The sequence below is a fragment of the Tachysurus vachellii genome, chromosome 9 (assembly GCF_030014155.1).
Source record: "Tachysurus vachellii isolate PV-2020 chromosome 9, HZAU_Pvac_v1, whole genome shotgun sequence".
Taxonomy (NCBI): Eukaryota; Metazoa; Chordata; class Actinopteri; order Siluriformes; family Bagridae; genus Tachysurus; species Tachysurus vachellii.
Genome location: NC_083468.1, coordinates 7,261,749 through 7,284,913, shown reverse-complemented (window position 1 = coordinate 7,284,913; position 23,165 = coordinate 7,261,749). Strand labels below are relative to the sequence as shown.

Genomic DNA, 23,165 nt, shown 5'->3' with positions numbered 1-23,165 from the left:
TCAATTCCCGCCTCCACCTTGTGTGTGTGGAGTTTGCATGTTCTCCCCGTGCCTCGGGGGTTTCCTCTGGGTACTCCGGTTTCCTCCCCCGGTCCAAAGACATGCATGGTAGGTTGACTGGCATCTCTGGAAAATTGTCCGTAGTGTGTGATTGCATGAGTGAATGAGAGTGTGTGTGTGCCCTGCGATGGGCTGGCACTCCGTCCATGGTGTATCCTGCCTTGATGCCCGATGACGCCTGATATAGGCACAGGCTCCCCGTGACCCGAGGTAGTTCGGATAAGCGGTAGAAGATGAATGAATGAATGATGGTCTTGGAAGAACCCTAGATGCCAGTGTAATGTTTTTAGCCAGTGTTCTAGTGGGAACTTGATAATTTAGTGTTGAAGTCTACCATTAGGGACAGAGCCACAAGATGGCTTATGGTATAGTAGGAGTAATACATAGGCATGGATTTTAGTGCTTGGGGTGTAGCCTTAAATGTTGGTGAATAGACATTAGTCATTAATGAGTGTGATTTGGCCTTTTTTAAAGTGACTAACAGTTTAGAAAGAGCAGCAGCGAGATATCAGTTCTAGACAATTCATCAACTCTACAGCTTGGGACAGGGTTTTAAAATGAAACATTTAAAATACACATTAAATAGACCATATACTGGATGGAGCCAAAATGTCATGAAAGAACCCTAGAATGTTTTTAGGACACAAACAAATGGCTAGAAATCTAATAAGTACAATATTCGTAAAGATTTTATTTGGTAAAAAGCCATTAAATGACAAATGGGTTCATATGAACTAGTCATGAATTCTTAACATTCTACTGTCTAATGAGATTCACTAGAACATGAACTTAGGCATGAATTGAGCAAAAACAAATATGAGGAAGAAGAGTAGAAACAAAGAGTGTTTGTTCTTCTAGCAGCGAACTTCTAGTGCTGCTCGACTGGTCCCATCATCTCTCAGGGTACAAAGAAGTTATGATCTAAACTCCTCTGTTCTGGCACCTCTCTGGTGGAATGAACTTCACCTAGATATCAGAACAACTGTGTCACTGTCTGTCTTCATACGATGGGTAAAGACCTACTTCTTCCTGAGTTTTAGACTTATGGTATCCATACTAAGTGACCTAGTCAATCATTCAGCGTACTCGTTGATAGAGACTTTAAAGCATTTTGTACTTCGCTCTGGATAAGGGTGTCTACCAAAGACCATGAAAATGTACATGTTAATATTTTGGGTAGAGTTTGCTTTCATTCGGTAGTGGAAATTGAAAGATATTTAAATTTCAAACAGTACAGTGGAGATCTTAAAAGGAGAAAGCTGGGGTCTTAGGTTGAAGTTTATTTATTTTAAAAAAGAGCTCTATTTCATTGAAATTGTTTAAGGAACCAGACAAACAAAAAAACAACAACAAGAGGGTCACAATGTGAGAACAGTCACATCAGAATATTATAAGTTTTAAAAAAGCCTGATAAATATCATTCATATTTAATACAGGCATTAAAATGTGCACGATATCACACTTTGACCTTTTTTTTTAACTCATTCGTCCATGCATCAAATGTAAATAACATTTACATATTTTTTTACAATATTTACAAAACTTTTTACAGCATTTACATTTTAGTTTGTACAGATTGTGCGATAGAATTTCAGTAAAGCATTGCGTTACAGATAAGCACTGGATATCTGGTTGCCAAAATACTGCACGAATATCTCAGGATGTCCTCTGTAGAACTGTCCGAGCAGTCGCCGCTTTTCTTTTACAGAAAGTTTAGGGTTCTCGTGAATGGTGCGGAGTAAAGCGAACAGTTCCTCTTTAGTGGTTTTCTGTACCGTCTGCATGTAAGTGGTTCTCGTAAGACGTGTACAGTAAGACGGACCTGAAGGAAGAAACAAATCCGCTGTTACTTGGAGCAAAAACAAAAGGACAGCAAAAATGGAGCTGGAAACTAGGACAGCTGGATACTAGGTATGTATTGATATTCATATTAAAACAACAGCAAATATCAATTATTTTATTTATTAATGTATGACAATTTTTATACAAGGACTAACTGCTAAGAACTTATCGTGAACAGTATTCATTCTTACAAACAATTTCAGGCTGTTTTTATTAAAAGTCATACAACAATTTCCTCAAAATCACTCAAGACCATGTAAACGAACCATTATCCTGATTCCATCATGTCCTTACAAGCTTTTGACATAAAAACCATAATTGAAATGAAAAAGTGCTTAATTTTAATTAATGCTATAGATTTTCTAAAACTTATCATGCTATATCATGAAGCACTCCTAACCTACATACACACCGCAAATCAGTAATATTCCTAATTTTTAGGCCTTAATGTGAACAATTTATGTTCATTAACACACTGGATTTTTTTATTTATTTCAATTTTTCATTTCAATTCAGAATTTCTTTTTATACTAATCTTTTTATCTTTTAAGTGATACGAAAAAGTCTTAGACAGTTTAAAAGTTAGAAATTTGTGTGGTTTACAATATTAAGTAAGGATTGTTTTTTTTTATTTATGCATGAAAGTGTTCATTTGAACTGTAATTAAATGAACATTAAAAGAATATTTTAAAAAATTGTCGTCTTTAAACGGTGACAATTTGTATTTGTTTTCCTGCCACCTGCTTCTATTTGCTTAAATGGAAAACATTTCTAACATTTATTATGCAGAGAGAAAATACAAATTTATACATACATATACATACACATTTATATACACATATATAATGTGTGTCACAATAATCTCATATCTAATAATAATAATAATAATAATAATAATAATAAAAACAGAACATAAATTAATTAGAAACATGAAATACAGTCACATTTGGTACGGTGAATTATCTCATTGCAGAGCACCTACGTTTTTTTTTTTAACTAAAGTGGATTTATGTACATAAATAGAAATGGAACAATATAATGAACTGAATATGTTTTATATTTCTTTTAAAGATCTCAAAAGATCAGGGTCGGCTGGTGTAAATGAGATAGCAGAGCTAAGTTTCCCTAACCTCCAAAGAAGGTTAAACATTTTGCCAGCATCATCATCATCTGGCAAAAGGATTTTCTTCTCATCAAATATCCTGAAGTGGATTATTTATTACATTTTTGCAAGCAGAAGTAAATGATTTTAAACCGTGCATTTGGATGAGTAAATAAATAGATAGTTTTAGGTCTGTGCCTACAGAGACAGCCTATCTATAATAGACTAATGATTTTGTAATATTAAGTCAAGAGGAGCTGCAGAATTGTTTAAAATTTAAACACATGATCATTTATAGCAGCATTGATAAGCTTTAGAATAATCCCTTCACCAGCTGGGTGTGATCAGAGGTTGATTTTCCAGCGGGGAACTTTAAGAAGAGGTCTGATTTATTTTATCGTTGGTTGTTGGTGTGTCACTGAAACACATATTTAGAAAAGCATTATTCATTTTCATGCACTTACCTGGAACGACATCAGGATCTTTGCCCCTGATGATACTGGCTAGTTTATCACTGACAAGCTTGTGTAAAGATGCAGGAATCTGGGGAAATATTCATAAATGTATTCTTAGAGTCTTCCTGCATTTATAAAAATACAGAAGCCTGATGAAATGAAATTTCCAAAGAAAATGAACAGGAATATACAGTTGAGCTCAAAAGTTTGCATAGCTCATAAGAATTTGCAAGATTTGTACCATTTTTGGTAAATTTTGGTAAAAAAATCCAAATGTATTATTTCTTCAAGTTAATATCTAAGGCATAACAGAATGGCACAATAATCAAACAAAACATAACAAAAAATAGGAAATAATCCCTGTTCAAATGTTTGCATACCTTTAGTTCTTAATTTTGTGTATTGCCAACTTTAGCATCAATGATGGCATGCAGACTTTTGTAATAATTGTGCATAAGGTCCTTGTCTCAGGTGATATAGCTGACAAGAATTCTTGGCAAAACGCCTCCAGTTCCTGTAAATGTTTTGGTTGTCTTGCATGTTTGAGATCTCTCCAAAATGTCTCAGTAATATTGAGGTCAGGAGACTGTGATGGCCACTCCAGAACCTTCACCTTTTTCTGCTCTAGGCATTGGATGGTCTTTGTCTTGTGCTTTGGATCATTGCCATGTTGGAACATCCAAGTGTTACCCTTTCAGTGTTTGCACAAACTTTTGAGCACAACTGTATGCAACTCTAAACTCAATTTCTGCCATATTTGCATTTTCATTGACCGTCTATTGAACAATGATGGTATACAGCTAAATTCTTTCTTTTATCTATTATTGGTAAGGAACCAATTTTATAGAGTAAATCCAATAAAACCCATCGTACTATTTCTATTGATTTCAGCATAATTATAAATTTCAGGACAAAGCATAGGTAACGTGGCATATATAACAAAAACATGAAGTCACAGATTATTCATCAACAGTTGGTCAGTTTTCATGACATGATCTCTAGATATCTACACTGGTGACTCTGCTACTGTCTCACTGCCTGTGTAACTGATAGAATTGATGGTGCATTTCTACCATATACTCTCACTCACTCATATTCTACCGCTTATCCGAACTACCTCGGGTCACGGGGAGCCTGTGCCTAGCTCAGGCGTCATCGGGCATCAAGGCAGGATACACCTTGGACGGAGTGCCAACCCATCGCAGGGCACACACACACTCTCATTCACATAATCACACACTACGGACAATTTTCCAGAGATGCCAATCAACCTATCATAACCTACCATGCATGTCTTTGGACCGGGGGAGGAAACCGGAGTACCCGGAGGAAACCCCTGAGGCACGGGTAGAACATGCAAACTCCACACACACAAGACGGAGGCGAGAATCGAACCCCCAACCCTGGAGGTGTGAGGTGAACGTGCTAACCACTAAGCCACCGTGCCCCCCGTTTCTACCATATATTTGGAGTTAATCATTATAATAAATCACTGCTGCTTTCATTTGAAATTTATTGAGCAATAATATATTTTGAGCTGCTTTAATGCTGCCAATATGAAAATATATATATATATTTTGCTCCATATATTAGTGTGTGCTGAATGTAATGAGATCTTGGGGTTTGAAATGAAAATGAAAGGTAATGTTTTGAAATCTGAGATGTTTTTAAATGCGCCTTACCTTGAAAAGATCCAAGTGGTTATCTATCATGAAAAGCACCAGAAGATCCACCTTTCCCTTGGCAAGTCTGGCACTGTACACGATAGCACTGGAGAACGCTCTCTTCACCGCCATCCTGTTCTCAATCTGAGGAACAAACAACAACCGTGGCATGTGGTCAGGATTAATACCTTCGTTAGCATTATCATGGCCTCTTTAGTGTATTTGTACAGCATGTTCATAAAAGCTTTCAGGTTCTATCCACATTGTCATAATGTGGGTCAGTTCCTATAATGTACTGTGAGACAAGGTTAAGTAAATGCTTTAAAATGTTAAATCATTGTTATTGGCTTTTGGGATCCTAACCTTTAAATGAGGAGGTGGTTGGACTGTAAATCCTTTTTAATAGAACTGTTGTATCAAGGAGAGTTACAGTGTCTTGCAGACATATCCATTATTAACCATTTAATCCGTTAGAAAACAGAAAGAATATAGTGAAACTGCTAGTTTACATTTACAGCATTTGGTAGATCCATTTATCCAGAGTGACATTAAAAAGTGCTTTCCAATGAAAACATAGATGTAGCTTCACTAGGTCAGACTAAAAACTCTATTGGGAGGTAATATAGCATTTTTTTCTGTATAGCCTAAAAGAGTACATCCACCAAAGGTCTGTTACAAACAAGCAAAATATTTGTGACACAAATGCACAATGCTGGGATTTATGGTAAGAAAGATATTATTGAGAAAATCCATATGAAACCCTATTTGGAGAAACAATGAAAGTGTTCCTTGGACTGTTGGGAAGCCAAACAGTGCTCATCACCCATCACCACAGTGAAGCCTAGTAGTGGTAGCATCTTAACCATGATACACTTTTCATCAGCAGGGACCATGTAGTTGAACAGGGTTAAGTGCCCAAAGCAGTGGAATGGCTCAAAACCAAAACCTGAATGTATCAGAATGGCTCAGTCCAAACATTTCAATGTACATGAAAACCAAAAACTGAAAAACAATATAACAAATGAGACAGAAACTGAACAATTTGCCAATTTTGGATTGAGTAAATTATCAGAATCCAGATGTGCTGATAGAGACATATCCAAGAAGACATCCAGCTGTTGTCACACCCAAAAGTGGTTCTTCTAAGTATTGATCCCATGGGGTGACTGTGTATGTAACCCACATAAGTTTGTCTGTTTTTGTCACAATAAAAATTCAAGATTTTTCGATCTCTCTTTAGCTCTATGTAGTTCTGTGTTGTCTCCTGTAGAGTGGACCACAGAGGAACGTTGTTTCATTTTACTGTGTACTGTACCAGCTTTATGTAATTAAAAGGACAATAAAAGCATCTTGACTTGTCTTGTATAAATCAAATGGTACAAATCCAAACTAAATACGTTTCTATTCCAGGTTGTAACATTACATAAACTTGGGGAAACTTTTCAGGGGTGAAAACGTATGCAAGGCATGGCAGAGGACGTGATTCCTGATGACTGTCTGTTAGAGTTGCTATTGATTTTGTGAGTCTGGACTTTGACAGTATCAATGTGTTTGTGTCTTCTACTCAGCAAAAAATTCTCTAGGTCTCAGACCCTACTACAGCAAATGTTCATGGTTTTTCTGCTTTCACACACCTGATTCAAACCCTTCATGAACAGAATCAAGTGCGTTACAGCAGAAATATCCTGGAACCATTCATGGAGTTAAAGCCCTGATTTATGGTGTAACACAGAACACGTTATTATCTCTGTGCAACACGAATCTTCTTTCTTGCATTCATCACATGTACTCTGTTTTGCTTTCTGTCATATATGTACTACACTTTATTCTTGCGCCGCTTTGTTCAGCTGCCTTTCGGGATCAATGGTGTATCTATCTCCTAAATCAAAAGCGTTACTGGGTTGCAATATATTCATTTCCATGCCTGCTTACAATATCCCTTTTGTAGATATTGTGTAGCAGCTTACATCCTAGTTTAAGGAATAATTTTTAGATTTTTGGCAGCAGATGCAATTTTACTATTTCCAGCTTAAAGAGAGAGCTGAATCAGAATATGAATGATGAGGGGATTTTTCTGTTTGACTGATCGGTTGCTTAGCAGTGGGTGTTTAAAGTCAGTCTGAGTCCCAAACTGCACTTTCTCATACATTAGAGTTCACAGTAATATAATAAAACATGGATTGTGATGGAGCGTACTGAAAAGAATCAGCTTTTGGGTGGTGACACAGTAACTCCACATTGTATTCTTACAAGAGCATGATATGAGGTGTTTTATTTAATACACAGTATAATCCATCCATCTATATTCTGTACCTCATATCCTACACAGGGTCGCAGGGAGCCTAGAGCCTATCCTAGGGAAGTGGGGCACAAGGCGGGCGACACCCTGAACGGGGTGAAACCCCATCACAATATATATAATTTAGTGATGCCCACCAGCCTACGATGAATGTCTTTGGACTTGGGGAGAATACTGGAATACCTCAAGGCCCTCCATGTAGCACAGGAAGAACACCCAAGCTCCATACACACACAGGGCGGCGCAGGAATTGAACCCCAACACAGAGGCGCATGGCAAATGTGTTGACCAAAAAGCCCCACATATAATAATCATTGCCTGATATTCTATTATGACCATATTCCATTAATACTGTGTATAATATACATGTACAAATGCTATTGCATTGTAATAGGAAACCAATATGACCTTTCACCTGTTTAACAGATACCGTATCCTGCCACCGAATATAATCAAGACTAGCTGTTTGATGACTAATTGTTTGATATATGTATCCCAGATCTACTGGTATATAAATACACCTTATTGTATAATAATGATCCACGGCACACTGGTACATTATTCAAGCGTGTGTTAAAACTAAAAAAAAAAATCGTTCTGTCTCACCTCTTTGTGCAGCTTGATTTCATTTGGCTGTGCAGCGAGTGCCATGAAGCGTAGGAGTCTGCGGAGCTCCTCTCTGCTTCGGGAGTCCTGGAGCTTTAGACAGAGCTGCAGGGCTTCCAGAGCCTGCTCCAGCTTCCCATTAACTACAAACACACATACACAGACACACAGCATCAGAAAAGCACACATTCTGGCTATATTGGCCATAGATAATGCAAATAGACTGGCCAAATGGGTCATATAAGTCACTTAGGAAGGCCCAAGGAAATAAAATTTGGCAAATAAACACAGAAGAGCTTTGCTGGAGAGGATCAAATCCTAGCTATTATATGATTAGCTGAAGCAGATGTTCTATACTAGATTCTGGACATACATGACTAATTGGGTATCAGTGTAAAAACTCTAAAGTTTCTACTGAACTGGCAGAGAGAAATAAAATGTATTTATTATTATTTTACTATAGCCTTTGTTTCCTGTAAAATAGAGTTAGAAACTAAAATGCATAATAATACTAATGTGACACAGGAAATGGTCAATTCACTGGTCATGATTCCTTGGTCTCGATTAAGTATTCAATATTTTATGAAGACAGTCTCTTACTTCTCCCTTCCTTTCCTGATCTCCATGACTGCCTCTTCCTTCCTTTCTTCCCTCCCTGTTTCTCTCTCTCTCTCTCTCTCTCTCTCTCTCTCTCTCTCTCTCGCTCTACTACATTTACTTAAATTCACTAACCACCCAAGCAACACCACGGATGAATCAGGAATACACTCCATACTAGTCCATCGCAGAGCACCATGCACACACACATTCACCCACATATTTAAACCTATTTACATCTGATCATATTTTATCCAGTGGTTTGGGGAGTTTCAAAGGCATTAAACCAACCTGCTGTGCCACCACAACCACTACATTTGATCTGTCTGTAATACAACAATAGCACGTATTGTATGTCAGAGTTTAATTCAGAGAATCATAAAGAAGGAAGGAAAGGGAGAGAGAGAGAGAGAGAGAGAGTGATGCACAGTGGCAAAGGAAATAAGATAGCTAAAAACATCTGTATGTGTGGTACCAATAAACAGACCCCAGTATTATGTCTTGTCCTGCACTTCCCACACTTTTGCTCAATGCACATGTTTTTCCAAATCAGTTCAGCCATGTTAGAAATACTGAGACCAAGACCCCTTCCTCCGTCTTACCTAACAGTTCCGAGATGCCGCTGTGTATGTCGAAGACATGGTTGCTAAACAGTGGAGGATAGTCCGTTTGGCCATAGTGCTGGATGAGAATGCTATAGAGGAGACGTTTATATTGTGCCGTATCCTCTGGACACCTAGCAAGCCCTCGGCTCACCTCCACTACTAACTGATCTGGGAGGAACTCCAGACAGTCCACAGCTGCTGAGAGCCAGGCATCGGCACTACAGAATAGAAAAACAACAATAAAAACAACTGGTTAATAAAGAGGACAAATGATCACAAGCAGAGAAGCGGAAAAAGAAAAACAAAGACATTCGGCTGTACTCTTGACCTTCGTGCTGTCAGCCATGTGGCAGAAGAAATCGCACAGCTTGAGGGCTGAGACTTTCAAACAGAGCTCTTTATATAATGACCAGCCTCCATTTGTCTGGACACAATATCTCAGCAGAACGAGTGTGACGAGTAGTGTGTTTTGTATTATGAATTTGCTTGTGTGCACAGATGTCCCCGATTCCTCACTAAAACAACATTCAGATCGCACCTCTAAGTTTAATTACATCTGGTTTGTCACATCTAAAAAACTGGTGGAAAACAGGTGGCAGAGTGAATCAAAGGGACATTGTCCTCATGATAAGATTTAATTAGTAATAATATATTTATATCAATAATATTACCATTTGTTAAGTATAGAATAAGTATTTTACTTAGAAGTACCTGAAGTATTTTATTCCTTGCAACCAGCCATTAGGTGACACTGAATTTGTTTTAATTTTTATCCTTTTATTGTTACATTTCATGTTGTGGAGCATCCATGAAATAGTGCCTGTTATCCCAGATGAGGATGGGTTCCCTTTTGAGTTTCTTCCTTGTATCGCCTAAGGAAATTTTTTTCTTTGCCACCGTTTCCCCAGGTTTGCATTCATTCATTCATTCATTCATTTACTACCGCTTATCCTAACTGCCTCGGGTCACGGGGAGCCTGTGCCTATCTCAGGCGTCATCGGGCATCAAGGCAGGATACACCCTGGACGGAGTGCCAACCCAGCGCAAGGCACACACACACTCTCATTCACTCACGCAATCACACACTACAGACAATTTTCCAGAGATGCCAATCAACCTACCATGCATGTCTTTGGACCGGGGGAGGAAACCGGAGTACCCGGAGGAAACCCCCGAGGCACGGGGAGAACATGCAAACTCCACACACACAAGGCGGAGGCGGGAATCGAACCCCCAACCCTGGAGGTGTGAGGCGAACGTGCTAACCACTAAGCCACCGTGCCCCCCCTGGTTTGCATATTAGTCTTAAATATAAATTTTGAACTTCTATAGATGATCAAGATAATGAAGAAAAGAGGAAAGAATAAATAAAAAAGAAATACATGAAGATGATTAAATATTTAAGAAGAAGGTGAAGAAGGATACATACTGAGCTTCACTGAAGGCTTTGAGGATTTCTCGGTCCACATAGTTGCTGGTGTAGAGAAGATCTGGGTCGCTGTCCATACCGTGCAGAGATGGACGGGGACTCTCCTTTCCTTCTAAAAGACTCTCCAGTAAAGGCAACTCGATCAGCTGCAGTAATCTCAGTGTTGCCTGCTGCTGCCAAATCTCATCCACCACTATAATAGAGAGGACATGGGATATAAAAGCCTGTCTTCCACTAGAAAATAATAAACATTGCACTCAAGTGTGTAGTTTGCTTTAAAGTGACTTACACTCTTGCGACAGACCCAAATTCATCAGCTGGGGCGTGATGGTTGTGTTTGAGTTCAGGTTCCCTAAAACGTCCTCTAGAGATTTATCTGTTTTGACTGGCGAGGTGTTTGAATACTCAGGTTCCTCTTCCCTGAATGGGCGGAAAAGTTTCATTAGATTAGAATCTTCTTCAACATAAAGATAAGCAGCTATATGAGATCAGTATTCTGGGCCATTGTAGCTTGAAGCTGTTGAGTTCAAATCTCATATCGAACTCCACATTGTGTTCAAATATGGAATTTGTGCCTGTTCTGAGGTGCCCAATGTCACCATTGAATTTGTTTGTCAGGTAAATCTTAATATCAAACCTATTTCTGCTCTCTGTGATGCCCCAAGTGCTTGTTCATAAGCATCAAAAAATTGGAGGTGTTATCTTTAACCACTAAAATTCTGTGTAAGGTTATCTCAACAGATACAAAAGCACCTCGCACTGAAACCCAACAGTGTCCTGACTATATCAGACTTGCAGCCCTGAAATAATTCACATGTTTATACTGATTGAAAATGTCCCATACATTGATTTCCATTCCATATTGGTAAAAACAATTAAATATCAGATGCATCCCATTTTAAAATATATAATAGGAGATACAAAGTACATCCTGGGAACACTGGGTATAAGATGGGAATACACCCTGATTATAACACTAGTCCATCACCGGACACAGTGAGCACACACTTTTACACTGTTTTGAAAGGTGGAAGTAGAACCACATACTCTGGAGGTATATATAGAATGTATATATAGATAGAAATATATTATAGAATGAATTTTGTGGTTAAACAATTGCATATTTTGATCATCCAGTATCGCCTAGATGATGATGGGTTCCCTTTGGAGTCTTGAGTTCCTCTCAAGGTTTCATCTTGATATCATCTCAGTGAGTTTTATCTTGCCACCATCTCCTCTGGCTTGCTCATTAAGGATACATTTAAATTTATTTATTTATATCTTGAAATTATATATTTTTGCAATGCCCATTGTTAAAAGCACTATACACTCACTCACTCACTCATTTTCTACCGCTTATCCGAACTACCTCGGGTCACGGGGAGCCTGTGCCTATCTCAGGCGTCATCGGGCATCAAGGCAGGATACACCCTGGACGGAGTGCCAACCCATCGCAGGGCACACACACACTCTCATTCACTCACACAATCACACACTACAGACAATTTTCCAGAGATGCCAATCAACCTACCATGCATGTCTTTGGACTGGGGGAGGAAACCGGAGTACCCGGAGGAAACCCCCGAAGCACGGGGAGAACATGCAAACTCCAGCACTATACATATATACACTATATACATACTATATACACTATAATAAAAAACTACAGTAATTGTCCAACCATCAGCTCTCAAAAACTTTAGGTTAGACAGTTATGTAAATGTATTATTAAGGAAATATTATTCCTCGTTTGAGATTGAAATCTAGCTGAATATCCTGTTCTCATTTCATTTGCTCACTTGAGGCAGCATTATATAATCAATACCATCCTCTCATTCAGATTCTGTCAGTTTGCTCCTCTGTAAGTTAAACATTCTATTCAATTTAATTTTATTTCTAAAGCACTTTTAACATGAATCTAAAAAATAATTCTGAATAAAAATGAGCAAAAAATACATTTTAATTTATCAAGCCAGAGGAAAAACTACCTGATGAGATAAGAAGGAACCTCGAGAGGAACTAGTCTTAAACTCCTCATCTGGATGAAACTGGGTAATTTCCTTTCTGTAACCTTCATTCTAGTTTTAAGATAAAGTCTTTCTGTTGATGTTATCACATAGTTCAACGACTGACACATGTACTGAGTGTAAAACTGATTGTGGTAACAGCAGTCCAAATCCATCCCCATGGTCTCTCCAAGTGGACTATCCACAGCAGTCCCATGTATCTCCAGACATGTGGAAACATTTTAGCAGAAGTGAGAAGCCTCCAAATAATGGGACCCCAACCAGAAGTATGGAATTAAAATGATATACAACCTTTTTTTTAGTCAGCCAGAAGTTATTTTTTTCTACCTATTTCAATAAGGATAATGGAATCATATAATCGAACAATATTATAGAAGCTTTTACCAACTGTTTAAATAAAACTGCGCTTAGAATATATTTCTTAGTTATGATTTTTTTAACACTATTGAATTGTTTTTAAAAAATAAATGCTGTTTAAAATATATACAAGACAATTAAATCAAATTATTCAGTTCTACTGTCTATTCAGTTCTACTGCCCTCTAAGACAAATCTAAATACCTTTTTGGTGTAGCGGTCCTGTTGATGGATGCTATATCATACGTGTGTTCGATCGTATCCTTGCCAGCACTTGTATTCAGGAACCTGTACAAACTACAGCTGCTGTCCTCAAACTTGGCGTTGGCGTGCCTTTTCTCTTTCCCGAACACTTTGGTGTCCACTGCTTCGAACACTCGTGAGTCCATGAGTGCCTGACATAGACGCAATGCTTTGAAACGTGGCACGTCATTGTCGCCGCAGAACTTGTTCTGGATGATGTGAGCCAACACTACATCCACAGCCTCAGAGCCCAGGAAGCAGTTTTGGTAGGATTTCAGGTTGTGGCGTCGTCTCTTAACCTCCACCTGCGCCTGCAGGTTGTTAATGATGCTGCTCCAGATATAGGTGGCACGGAACGGCTTCCCGGCCATCTGGTGTGGAAGGAAATGAAAGAAGAATATCGGTAATTATTGCTTAGGAAAAGTAAATAAATGTTTTCCTTCCTTTTTATAATTCATTCATTCATTCATTTTCTACCGCTTTTCCGAACTACCTCGGGTCACGGGGAGCCTGTGCCTATCTCAGGCATCATCGGGCATCAAGGCAGGATACACCCTGGACGGAGTGCCAACCCATCGCAGGGCACACACACACACACACTCTCATTCACCCACGCACTCACACACTATGGACAATTTTCCAGAGATGCCAATCAACCTACCATGCATGTCTTTGGACTGGGGGAGGAAACCGGAGTACCCGGAGGAAACCCCCGAGGCACAGGGAGAACATGCAAACTCCACACACACAAGGCGGAGGCGGGAATCGAACCCCCAACCCTGGAGGTGTGAGGCGAACGTGCTAACCACTAAGCCACCGTGCCCCCCTCCTTTTTATAATATTTGATCATATTTAGAGCTCATTTGGAAAATAGTCAAGAAATAGGAATAATAGTAGTAGTCCTTGTCATTAGGACATTAGCTAACACTGAAACTAGCTAGCTAGCGTTCTGTAATACTTATCACCAAGCTAGAGTTCCTCACCCTAAGCATAGCTCATTTAACTACCTAACTTTATTATTTAGCAAAACAACAGTAAACTTTTTTTTTTTGCTTTTATCAGATAATTCTATAAACGCCCAAGTTCTCTAATAGGATACTGGATTTGTAGACATTTCCTTAAAAAAATGGATCTTAGCCACCACCTTTTTTTTCAATGCCGAAACCTAATTTGTCACAAATTATCTGTAACAGATGAAGCAGGATATGTTTTCCCACATCATTTATACTCAGTAGAGCAGCACTGGGAAACAGACAGCTTTATAAGAATTTAGGCTCCAATATAAAGATCATTTGTAGCCAAAGTCAATATTGAGAAAGCCATACAAATCATAGCAGACCAGCTAATCATTTCTCACAAGCTAAATTTCCTCTTTGCGCTGGGACATGAAGCTCTGAAGGTGTGTTCGGTCCCTCAGAAATCTCCCGCACTAGTTTCATAGAGGAGAAGCCAGAGTCCCACAATCTCTTTACACGTGCATATTGAATTCACTTTCAGCGACCCTCCCAGCAAACACCCACTCATTAAAGGAACTGGGCTGCAAGACAAAGGAGGTTCTGCAGATCAGTACCACATGTGGGGAAAAAAGCAAAACTGTGTCTGAGAGCTTGCTGAAGCACACAGAATGAACATGCTCCCTTTGTTTAAGAATCAATTACTTAAATAAAGAAGCTGGTTTATTTCAGTTAAAATCTGATGAACGGTTATGAAATGAACTATGATGCCAATTCCTCTAACTTTAAAAAAGAGTGGTCATTAGATAAATGTGATAAAAAATCATGTTGTCCAGCACTGAGGTCTATACAGACAGTGTGTGTTGTTAGATTAGTTCTTTCCTTCCACCTAAATCGCTTCCTGTTAATGGAGTAATGTTATATATAGGGAGACAGCTTGCATATCACTGAACATTTACTTGCAGAGCAGCAGCTGTGTAAACCTTCCACACAATACAATAAGATTTCAATTTCTAAAAAAAAAAATATGTGATACTTCACAATACAACTAAATCTGTTAGGATACAATACAATGATTTACTTTGATTTGATAGCCTCTAACTCATATGGTATCAAAATTGTTCATACTCCGGCGTATGCGAATTGTTAATTTCTGATTTATAATGATACAGAGAGAGACTGACTTCAGGATAAGAGCAAATCACCTCGCCAATTGGTTTCAAAAATATTATTTATTTGTATATAAATTACAAACATGAATCGATTTATGACTGTTGCCTCGATATATATGCACTTTCATTCTGAATCACTTTAATCCAAAACTACTTACAGCTTAACAAATGAGCTTAAGGATCTTGATTATGGACCCAATAGGGGAATCTTGAAATTGTTGGTGTTTTCATGCTATCATATTTCATGCTATCATATATATTACTTGGCATAAATAGGAAACGTCCTGCAGCCCAGAAGACTATATTATTGACATTCTCCCAAATAGAGATAGCTCTATACCACTATAAGAATATCTCAATAGTCTCATTATATATAAATATTTACAATTGTAAAAAAAGACAATTTTTAAAACCCAACTCACATCCTTCCTTTTGTTACAGTACCCAATCCATTGGTATCAGAACGATAAAAGTGGGACTAATGCCATCTCTACCAGAAGCACCTTATGAAGCGTTTTGTGGTTACAAAATTGCATTTTTGAGCATCCAGTATCACCCAAATGATGATGGGTTCCCTTTGTCTGTTTCCTCTCGAGGTTTCATCCTGATATAATCTCAGAGAGTTTTATATTGCCACTGTCTCCTCTGGCTTGCTCATTAAGGATACATTTAAAATGATTAATTTATATCCTGAAATTGTATATTTCTGCAATGCCCATTGTTAAAACCACTATACATATATATTATATATACATACTATATACACTATAATAAAAAAAACTACAGTAATTGTCCAACCATCATCTCTCAAAAACTTGTATTTTTATACAAAGGTTAGACTGTTGTGTAAATGTATTATTAAGGAAATATACCTTGTTTGTTCTCATTTCATTTGAGTCAGCATTATATATCGGCTAATTCTAGTTTTAAAATGAAGTCTTTCTGTTGATGTTATCACGTAGTTCAACGATTGACACATGAGTGCAAGGATTGTGGTAACAGCAGTCCAAAGCCTCCAAGGTCTCTCCAAGTGGACTATCCACAGCAGTCCCATGCATCTCCAGACAAATTTTTAAACCCCTCAGATCCTTCCTTTTGTTACAATGCCCAATCCATTGGTATCAGAACGATAAAAGTGGAACTATTGCCATCTCTACCAGAAGCACCTTATGAAGCGTTCACAGGGTTACCCCCTGGGTCACACTCAGGTGGGAATGCCACTCCTCAGTCGCAAGCAACACACACTGTTGTGTTTAGCCAACAAGATAGTAAATAACCACTGAGGGGTTTGTTCCCATGATGACTCACAAGACAGTGTGACGGGATAACAAAGCTTTTCCACAACAATACCCTAACAGTAGCACACAGGCAATGGTGACAAGGACAGAGCAGATGCTATGACGAAATACAGAATATCTCGTGTTATTTCAAGCAGAGACAGGTGTGAATGGCATATCCTTAGGGGGGACGCTAAAGAAGAGTTATTTGGTTCTGTTTGAGTTCTCTCTCTCTCTCTCTCTCTCTCTCTCTCTCTCTCTTTCTTTCTCTCTCTCACACACACACACACACACACACACACACACAAGCTTGAGTACATGCTGTAAATCTTAAAAGCATGTTATAGCAACCAATTTCAAATTCAAGCCCCAAACAACACTGTACTAATAAACAGAGCAGCAGCTCAGATTCCAGACTGATTCTTTAATACGAATTACATCTATACAGATCATTCTGCAATTATTCAGCAATATATCAAAATACAGATGTTTACACACACACACACACACACACACACACACACACACACACACACACACACACACACGCTTTCACTAATCTACTTTACATTTACTTAATCCAACATTATAATTCTTATTTATCGTATGCTCATATAAAACAACATTCATAATGAATTTTAGCACCCACTATATCATATGTATATAATATATTATATTATAATAATTATATACTCACTGACAACGCACGCGCACATATACACACATAATCACATACCTGCAAAGGCTTCCAGAAAAAAAAAAGACTAAAACAGCACAAAAAACTTATTGTTTCAAAGCATCACATTATATTTGAGTTTATATTACCTGGAGGTCGGTGCATGACACACTCGCATGTAAATCCGAACTGATTCACCAAGAGAAAGCGATGTGTGCGTCGCTCACACGCACTGACTCCGCCCACTCGCACTTTAGATACGCCCCCAAGCCAAGATACTAAACTAATTTGCATAATAATAACAATAGACCAACAAAACAGAGCTGTCGAAACTTTTAGCTTTAAAATGGTCAAACAGTTTCACTTGATTTCAATGACTTCAGTTTTCACTTACTTTCAGTAACTAAGCACAAAAGAGCTCTGACAAGATGATATGGTATAATTAAAAGGAAAACATTTCAAACAGAGCTAAATAGAAATAAATCAATATTTTCCAATGGTCAGTACCTTAATTGAGGCAGATCCTATTTTAATTTTTTTATTTACATTTATTAATTGATCTATTATTATTAATTTATTCAATGTAGCTCTGACTTGGTCTATGCAGCTCTGTCTTGTTCTTTGTAGCTCTGACTTGTTCTATGTAGCTCTGTCTTGTTCTATGTAGCTCTGTCTTGTTCTGTGTAGCTCTGACTTGTTCTGTGTAGCTCTGACTTGTTCTGTGTAGCTCTGACTTGTTCTATGTAGCTCTGTCTTGTTCTGTGTAGCTCTGACTTGTTCTGTGTAGCTCTGACTTGTTCTGTGTAGCTCTGACTTGTTCTGTGTAGCTCTGACTTGTTCTATGTAGCTCTGACTTGTTCTGTGTAGCTCTGACTTGTTCTGTGTTGCTCTGTCTTTTTTTTTTGTAGCTCTGACCCTTTCTATGTAGCTCTGACTTGTTCTTTGTAGATCTGACTTTTTCTATGTAGCTCTGACTTGTTCTATGTAGCTCTGTCTTGTTCTATGCAGCTCTGTCTTGTTCTATGTAGCTCTGACTTGTTCTATGCAGCTCTGTCTTGTTCTTTGTAGCTCTGACTTGTTCTATGTAGCCCTGTCTTGTTCTATGTAGCGCTGTCTTGTTCTATGTAGCTCTGTCTTGTTCTATGTAGCTCTGTCTTGTTCTGTGTAGCTCTATCTTGTTCTGTGTAGCTCTAACTTGTTTTTTTTAGCTCTGTCTTGTTCAATGTAGCTCTATCTTGTTTTATGCAGCTCTGACTTGTTCTTTGTAGCTCTGTTTTGTTTTATGTAGCACCATGCAACATTGTCTCATTTTACTGTGTACCACATGACCTATATATGGTTGAAATGACAATAAAAGCTTCTTGACTTATAATGTAAATAATAGTGTTGTGGAGTAATCTGGATAATTATACCAGCTACAAATGACATTTACATTTCCAGCATTTGGCAGACAACCTTATACAGAGCAACTTACATTATCTCTCATTATTACATTATCTCATTATTTTATACAACTGAGTAATTAAGGGTTAAGGGCCTTGCTCAGGGGCCCAACAGTGGCAGTTTGGTGGACCTGGGAGCAAACCCACAAACCTCTGATTAGTAGCCCAACACCTTAACCACTAGACTACCACTCGCCATTGTACCACACGAGTTGTTGCCATTGTTATAACTGTTTTTGTTGTTATATATGTGTTATTCTGTTTAAAGGAAATTATCTATTTTGTAACATCCAGTGTTTGTGCAATATGACTGAGGATGTGTGTATATTATAAATCGTATGACAGTCCTTTCTTCTAGACCTCCCATGGCGTCACTGTAACAATCTGGTTGCAATCTCTCATTGTTTTGTGGTCATCATAATGATGCTATTGGCTGTAGTTCTGTTACATAAAGCACTTTGAGGGTTGTTGTGTCTATATGGGACCTTTTTCTCTCTCTGCCCACTTGCTAGTTGGTGTTTCAGTACCTCATGTTTTACAAATTAAGCCACGGTCATGGCCTGTTAGTCACCAGACCTGATCTGAAGAAGGCATTTTATGATATTCTGAGTTATACAAGAAATGTCACTGCCTGAATATTACAAATCAGAAGATCCTGAATCAGTTCAAATGATACAAAAGACCTTCTAGCAAGCAACAGGATAGACATACAAAGCTATCTCTATGTACTGTATTAGTCTTCATTAATCCTAATCAGTGTTGGTTAAATAATAATTATAACAATCATTTAGGAGCTTTCCTAAAATGAATAATCATACATTTATTCCTACTTAATTACTACATATTTATTCCCACTGACTTTCTTAAATCTCCAGACTATGATCCATCTCACAGGACAACAGTGTCATTCTTCAGATTATATCTTTAATATGCATGTATCTACAGGCATTTTATGTAAATTATATAAATATAAGTGGCCATCTCCCAACAATGTGACGTTAGACAATAATAGAAATGTTTTACCCCTTCATAACTAGGTCTCTCCAGCCCAAATCTTTTATTTCCTTTATACTGAAAGTTTCCATGTGCTTCTCTTAAACTCCATGACTACATGACCTGTCAGCTCATTAACAACTCATCATTACATTAAAATGAGCATGAAAGTGCATTCATGTGCTGCAGAGAAACTTTATACTGGTTCATGTTATCGTTTAGCCTTGTCCAATCAACCACATGGCAGCAGTCTCAAACTACAGGAAGTTGTTGAAGTTTCACGAGGACATTCACACCTCTTGAGTGCATAAAACAACAAACGCAAGTGAGGGCAAATATCTCTGGGAACAATGCTAAGTACCATCTCAACATTGCTGCCACCATTTCCTTTGGAAATACTCAAAATGTGTATTACACACACACACACACACACGCACGTACACACACACACACACACACACACACACAGTTTTGCCTAACCCAAAAGCTGTCAGTTTATCGATATTTTGTTTCCAATGCAATGCCATATTTTACCTAAAATCTGTTCTATAATTCTATAAAATATAATTAATGTAAGTATATAAAGTAAAATATAATTACATAATAAAATATAATTTATATAATTTTATAAAATCTGTTTTATTAGTCTCATTTCTCTGTATAACTTGAATGGAATGTCATTTCCTCAGAACCACATTGTGACATAGTTTACAGGACTACATAAAGTGTAAATTCAGGACAATGACAAGTGTCAAATATACAACTAGACAAAATAGTGCATAACAACAGAACATAATGGAAACTAGTAACAACTTTTGACTATAAAGATAGACTCTATACTACAACACAATAAAGAAAATTAGAGGGAGAAAATTACATCAGCAAAAATGCTATGAAAGTGTCCCATAGCAGCATAATAGCATTATCTCATAAGATTCTGTTGAAAATCTAAAGTGCATACTTTCATATACTTGACCGCTTTGTCAAATAACAGGAATAGTATTCAAAATATTTATAAATTAAAGCTGTTGGCACAGTACTTTGGCACAGGAAGTGGGACCTGAGGGGTTAATTAACACCTGGTAAGAAAAATTCTGTTTGCACAAGATGGCCACCCCATAACATTACAACATGCAGATACACCGTTTATTTTTCATGATTTTTTTTTGTTCCTTCGTATTAATCTTCAGACTGAGGCTGTGCTTCCTTTTAGGCACCAGAAAGGCTGTGCCTACGTAACAGAGTGATAACATACAGCAGGACCTTTTCATGTTTGACTAAGAAGCATGTGATCGTGAACGACAACAGACTCACGTTAAGAAACCAGGGCACAGAAAAGCACAAAAGCACTTTCCTATTTACAGTATGCTCCCTGAAGATAATAGACATACAAGGTCTATGAAGACAGAAGTGTCAAACAAGACCATATACAGCACTGTAAACAGTGTGAAAGCATGTGTGCTCTGGATAATAAAGTGAAGTTGTGGGGAAACCAGTTGGACGGGGGAGGAACGGGATGATTTTTCGTTTCTTTCTTCTAAACAAGGTGCTTTGTTGAGGATTTCAAGGAAAGGAGGCAAAGTAAATTTGCCTTTCAATGCAGCAGTGCCGTTTCTTGTCGGGGGTTTCTTTTTCTCGGCACAGTGCTGAGCTTAAAGTTCTTTCCTCAGTCCAGTATGAAGAGAGCTTTAGCATTTCACTATACACTACTGGGTTTAATAAGAAGTAATTTACAAACATAAACATGAACTGATTTTACAGTCACTGAGGTATATGCACATATATAAAAAAAGTTTGTGTGGCCTTCAGTAAGTATTCTTGTACTTAAGTATTCTTATACATGTATACAGTATACAAAAGATATGTTAAACCTGTTAAGCCTAGAGAATATAAATATGTAGTGTGGTTAACGTGATTAAAGTATAAACATTTTGTATTTTCATATCAGATGAGATGAAATTTCTCACATTTTTCAGTCCATTAAATTTATAGTCATAAATGTGCCTTGACTGATTGCTTTAATGAGGTCATTTAAACAACAGTGCTAAAATATTGTGTTTAAAATTGAAAATATATCAATAGCATGATATAGAGTAAACTTCATATTAACACAACTTTAATAAACGATATAACACTTTTCAATGAGTCACAAGGCCAGTTGTTTGAAATGCTGGATTATGAAGAGTTGGAAAGACAAGTTAGTCCAGTATATCTAACATTACAATGCTCCAGCACTACTCGACAGGTGTTTTTAAAAAAAATTTTTAGACTTACCTTTATGTCGCCAATTAAACCAACATTTGTTGAGTGGAGGATTAATCCTTCCTAAAATGTAATGTATGTTAGAAAAAAGAAAAACGAGTGCTTAAAAAGCTCCTTCAACTGAACAACCTGCTCACGTGACTAAAAACTGGTTCTACAGCTCTCCTTTTTTCTCTGAAGGAATGATTGCAATGGCATTGTTATGTAAAAGCAGCTCCCTGTGTTTAGTGAGTTTACTGGTATCATAACACTCATCAGTGTAACACATTACGGCTTCAGCTGAAACGTCATCAAGGCACCTGTTTAAACCTGGCAAAATTATAACTGACTTTGTTTCCTTATTCTGTCCTTTTTATCAGAAAATGTATATTCTTTAACCTCTATGTTCTCATCCCAGAGAAGTTTATTAGCTCAGCACTAAAAAGGTCTACATGGCATGTTATATTGCATCAAAAGGAGAACAGAAGCAAGGGATGCCAGGATGGTGAAAAGTAGTATGGACTAAGGAATGTTTTCTTCTATTATTGAACAATTCAATTAATTTCATAAGGAACAATATTAACCAAATTGATAGAAAAAAATAATCTGCTATGTAGAAAATCATCTGAAAAATTCAAGACAATATGTTAAAAAATAATTATCCCATTCTGTAAAATGTATTTTTCATTTTGTTGCCCAAAAAAAATGTGGGCATTGTTGAAATTCTCAGAACAGGCCTAGTGACAATCCAGAACCGAGGCCAGGGAGCAGACAAGCAGGCAAAACTGACCATCATTCAGGAAGGTTTTTAGTAACATAATTAACATAAAAATAGCATGTTTGATCTGTATTTAGGACAAATAAATAGTAGATCTCTTAACCATAAATCATTTACAATCTTATTGTAAATGAAATGCATACTGATCAAGAATTTAATGTGCTTTTTTTAACAAAAAAAAAAAGGAATGCGCAAAGAGGATTCATCACAAAAACACAAACAACTCGTAAAATTTGTTAAGCCAATGTAACATACATTGCCACAAAAAAAAAGCCTACACGGTCATTATCGCTAATTAGTATTTGCAGATGCCCAGGGTTATATTTTGAATTTCTACATGATTTTCTA

The 23,165-nt window shown here is 37.5% G+C and overlaps 1 protein-coding gene across 2 annotated transcripts; it reads right to left on the bottom strand.

Moving 5' to 3' along the window:
* Nucleotides 1-1,320: 1,320 nt before the first annotated feature.
* On the bottom strand, nucleotides 1,321-22,238 carry depdc7a (DEP domain containing 7, paralog a). Of its 2 annotated transcripts, none has more exons than XM_060877520.1 (9): nucleotides 22,073-22,238; nucleotides 13,247-13,656; nucleotides 10,949-11,079; nucleotides 10,660-10,852; nucleotides 9,228-9,448; nucleotides 8,029-8,171; nucleotides 5,142-5,267; nucleotides 3,469-3,547; nucleotides 1,321-1,882 (listed from the first exon to the last, which is right to left on the bottom strand). In XM_060877520.1, the coding sequence occupies exons 2-9, from the start codon at nucleotides 13,654-13,656 to the stop codon at nucleotides 1,668-1,670; spliced, it is 1,518 nt and encodes a 505-aa protein (XP_060733503.1). In that variant the 5' UTR covers nucleotides 22,073-22,238; the 3' UTR covers nucleotides 1,321-1,667. The 2 variants fall into 2 exon arrangements, with proteins under 2 accessions (XP_060733503.1, XP_060733504.1); XM_060877521.1 differs by lacking the exon at nucleotides 22,073-22,238 and adding an exon at nucleotides 17,513-17,576.
* Nucleotides 22,239-23,165: the final 927 nt, after the last annotated feature.

Excerpts from the sequence above, each read along its gene's own strand:
- depdc7a (XM_060877520.1), bottom strand. The coding sequence starts at position 13,656 with ATGGCCGGGAAGCCGTTCCGTGCCACCTATATCTGGAGCAGCATCATT. Across the intron at positions 11,080-13,246 it reads AGGACCGCTACACCAAAAAG|GGAAGAGGAACCTGAGTATT; the intron begins GTATTTAGATTT and ends CCGCCCATTCAG. Across the intron at positions 10,853-10,948 it reads TTTGGGTCTGTCGCAAGAGT|TGGTGGATGAGATTTGGCAG; the intron begins GTAAGTCACTTT and ends TCTCTATTATAG.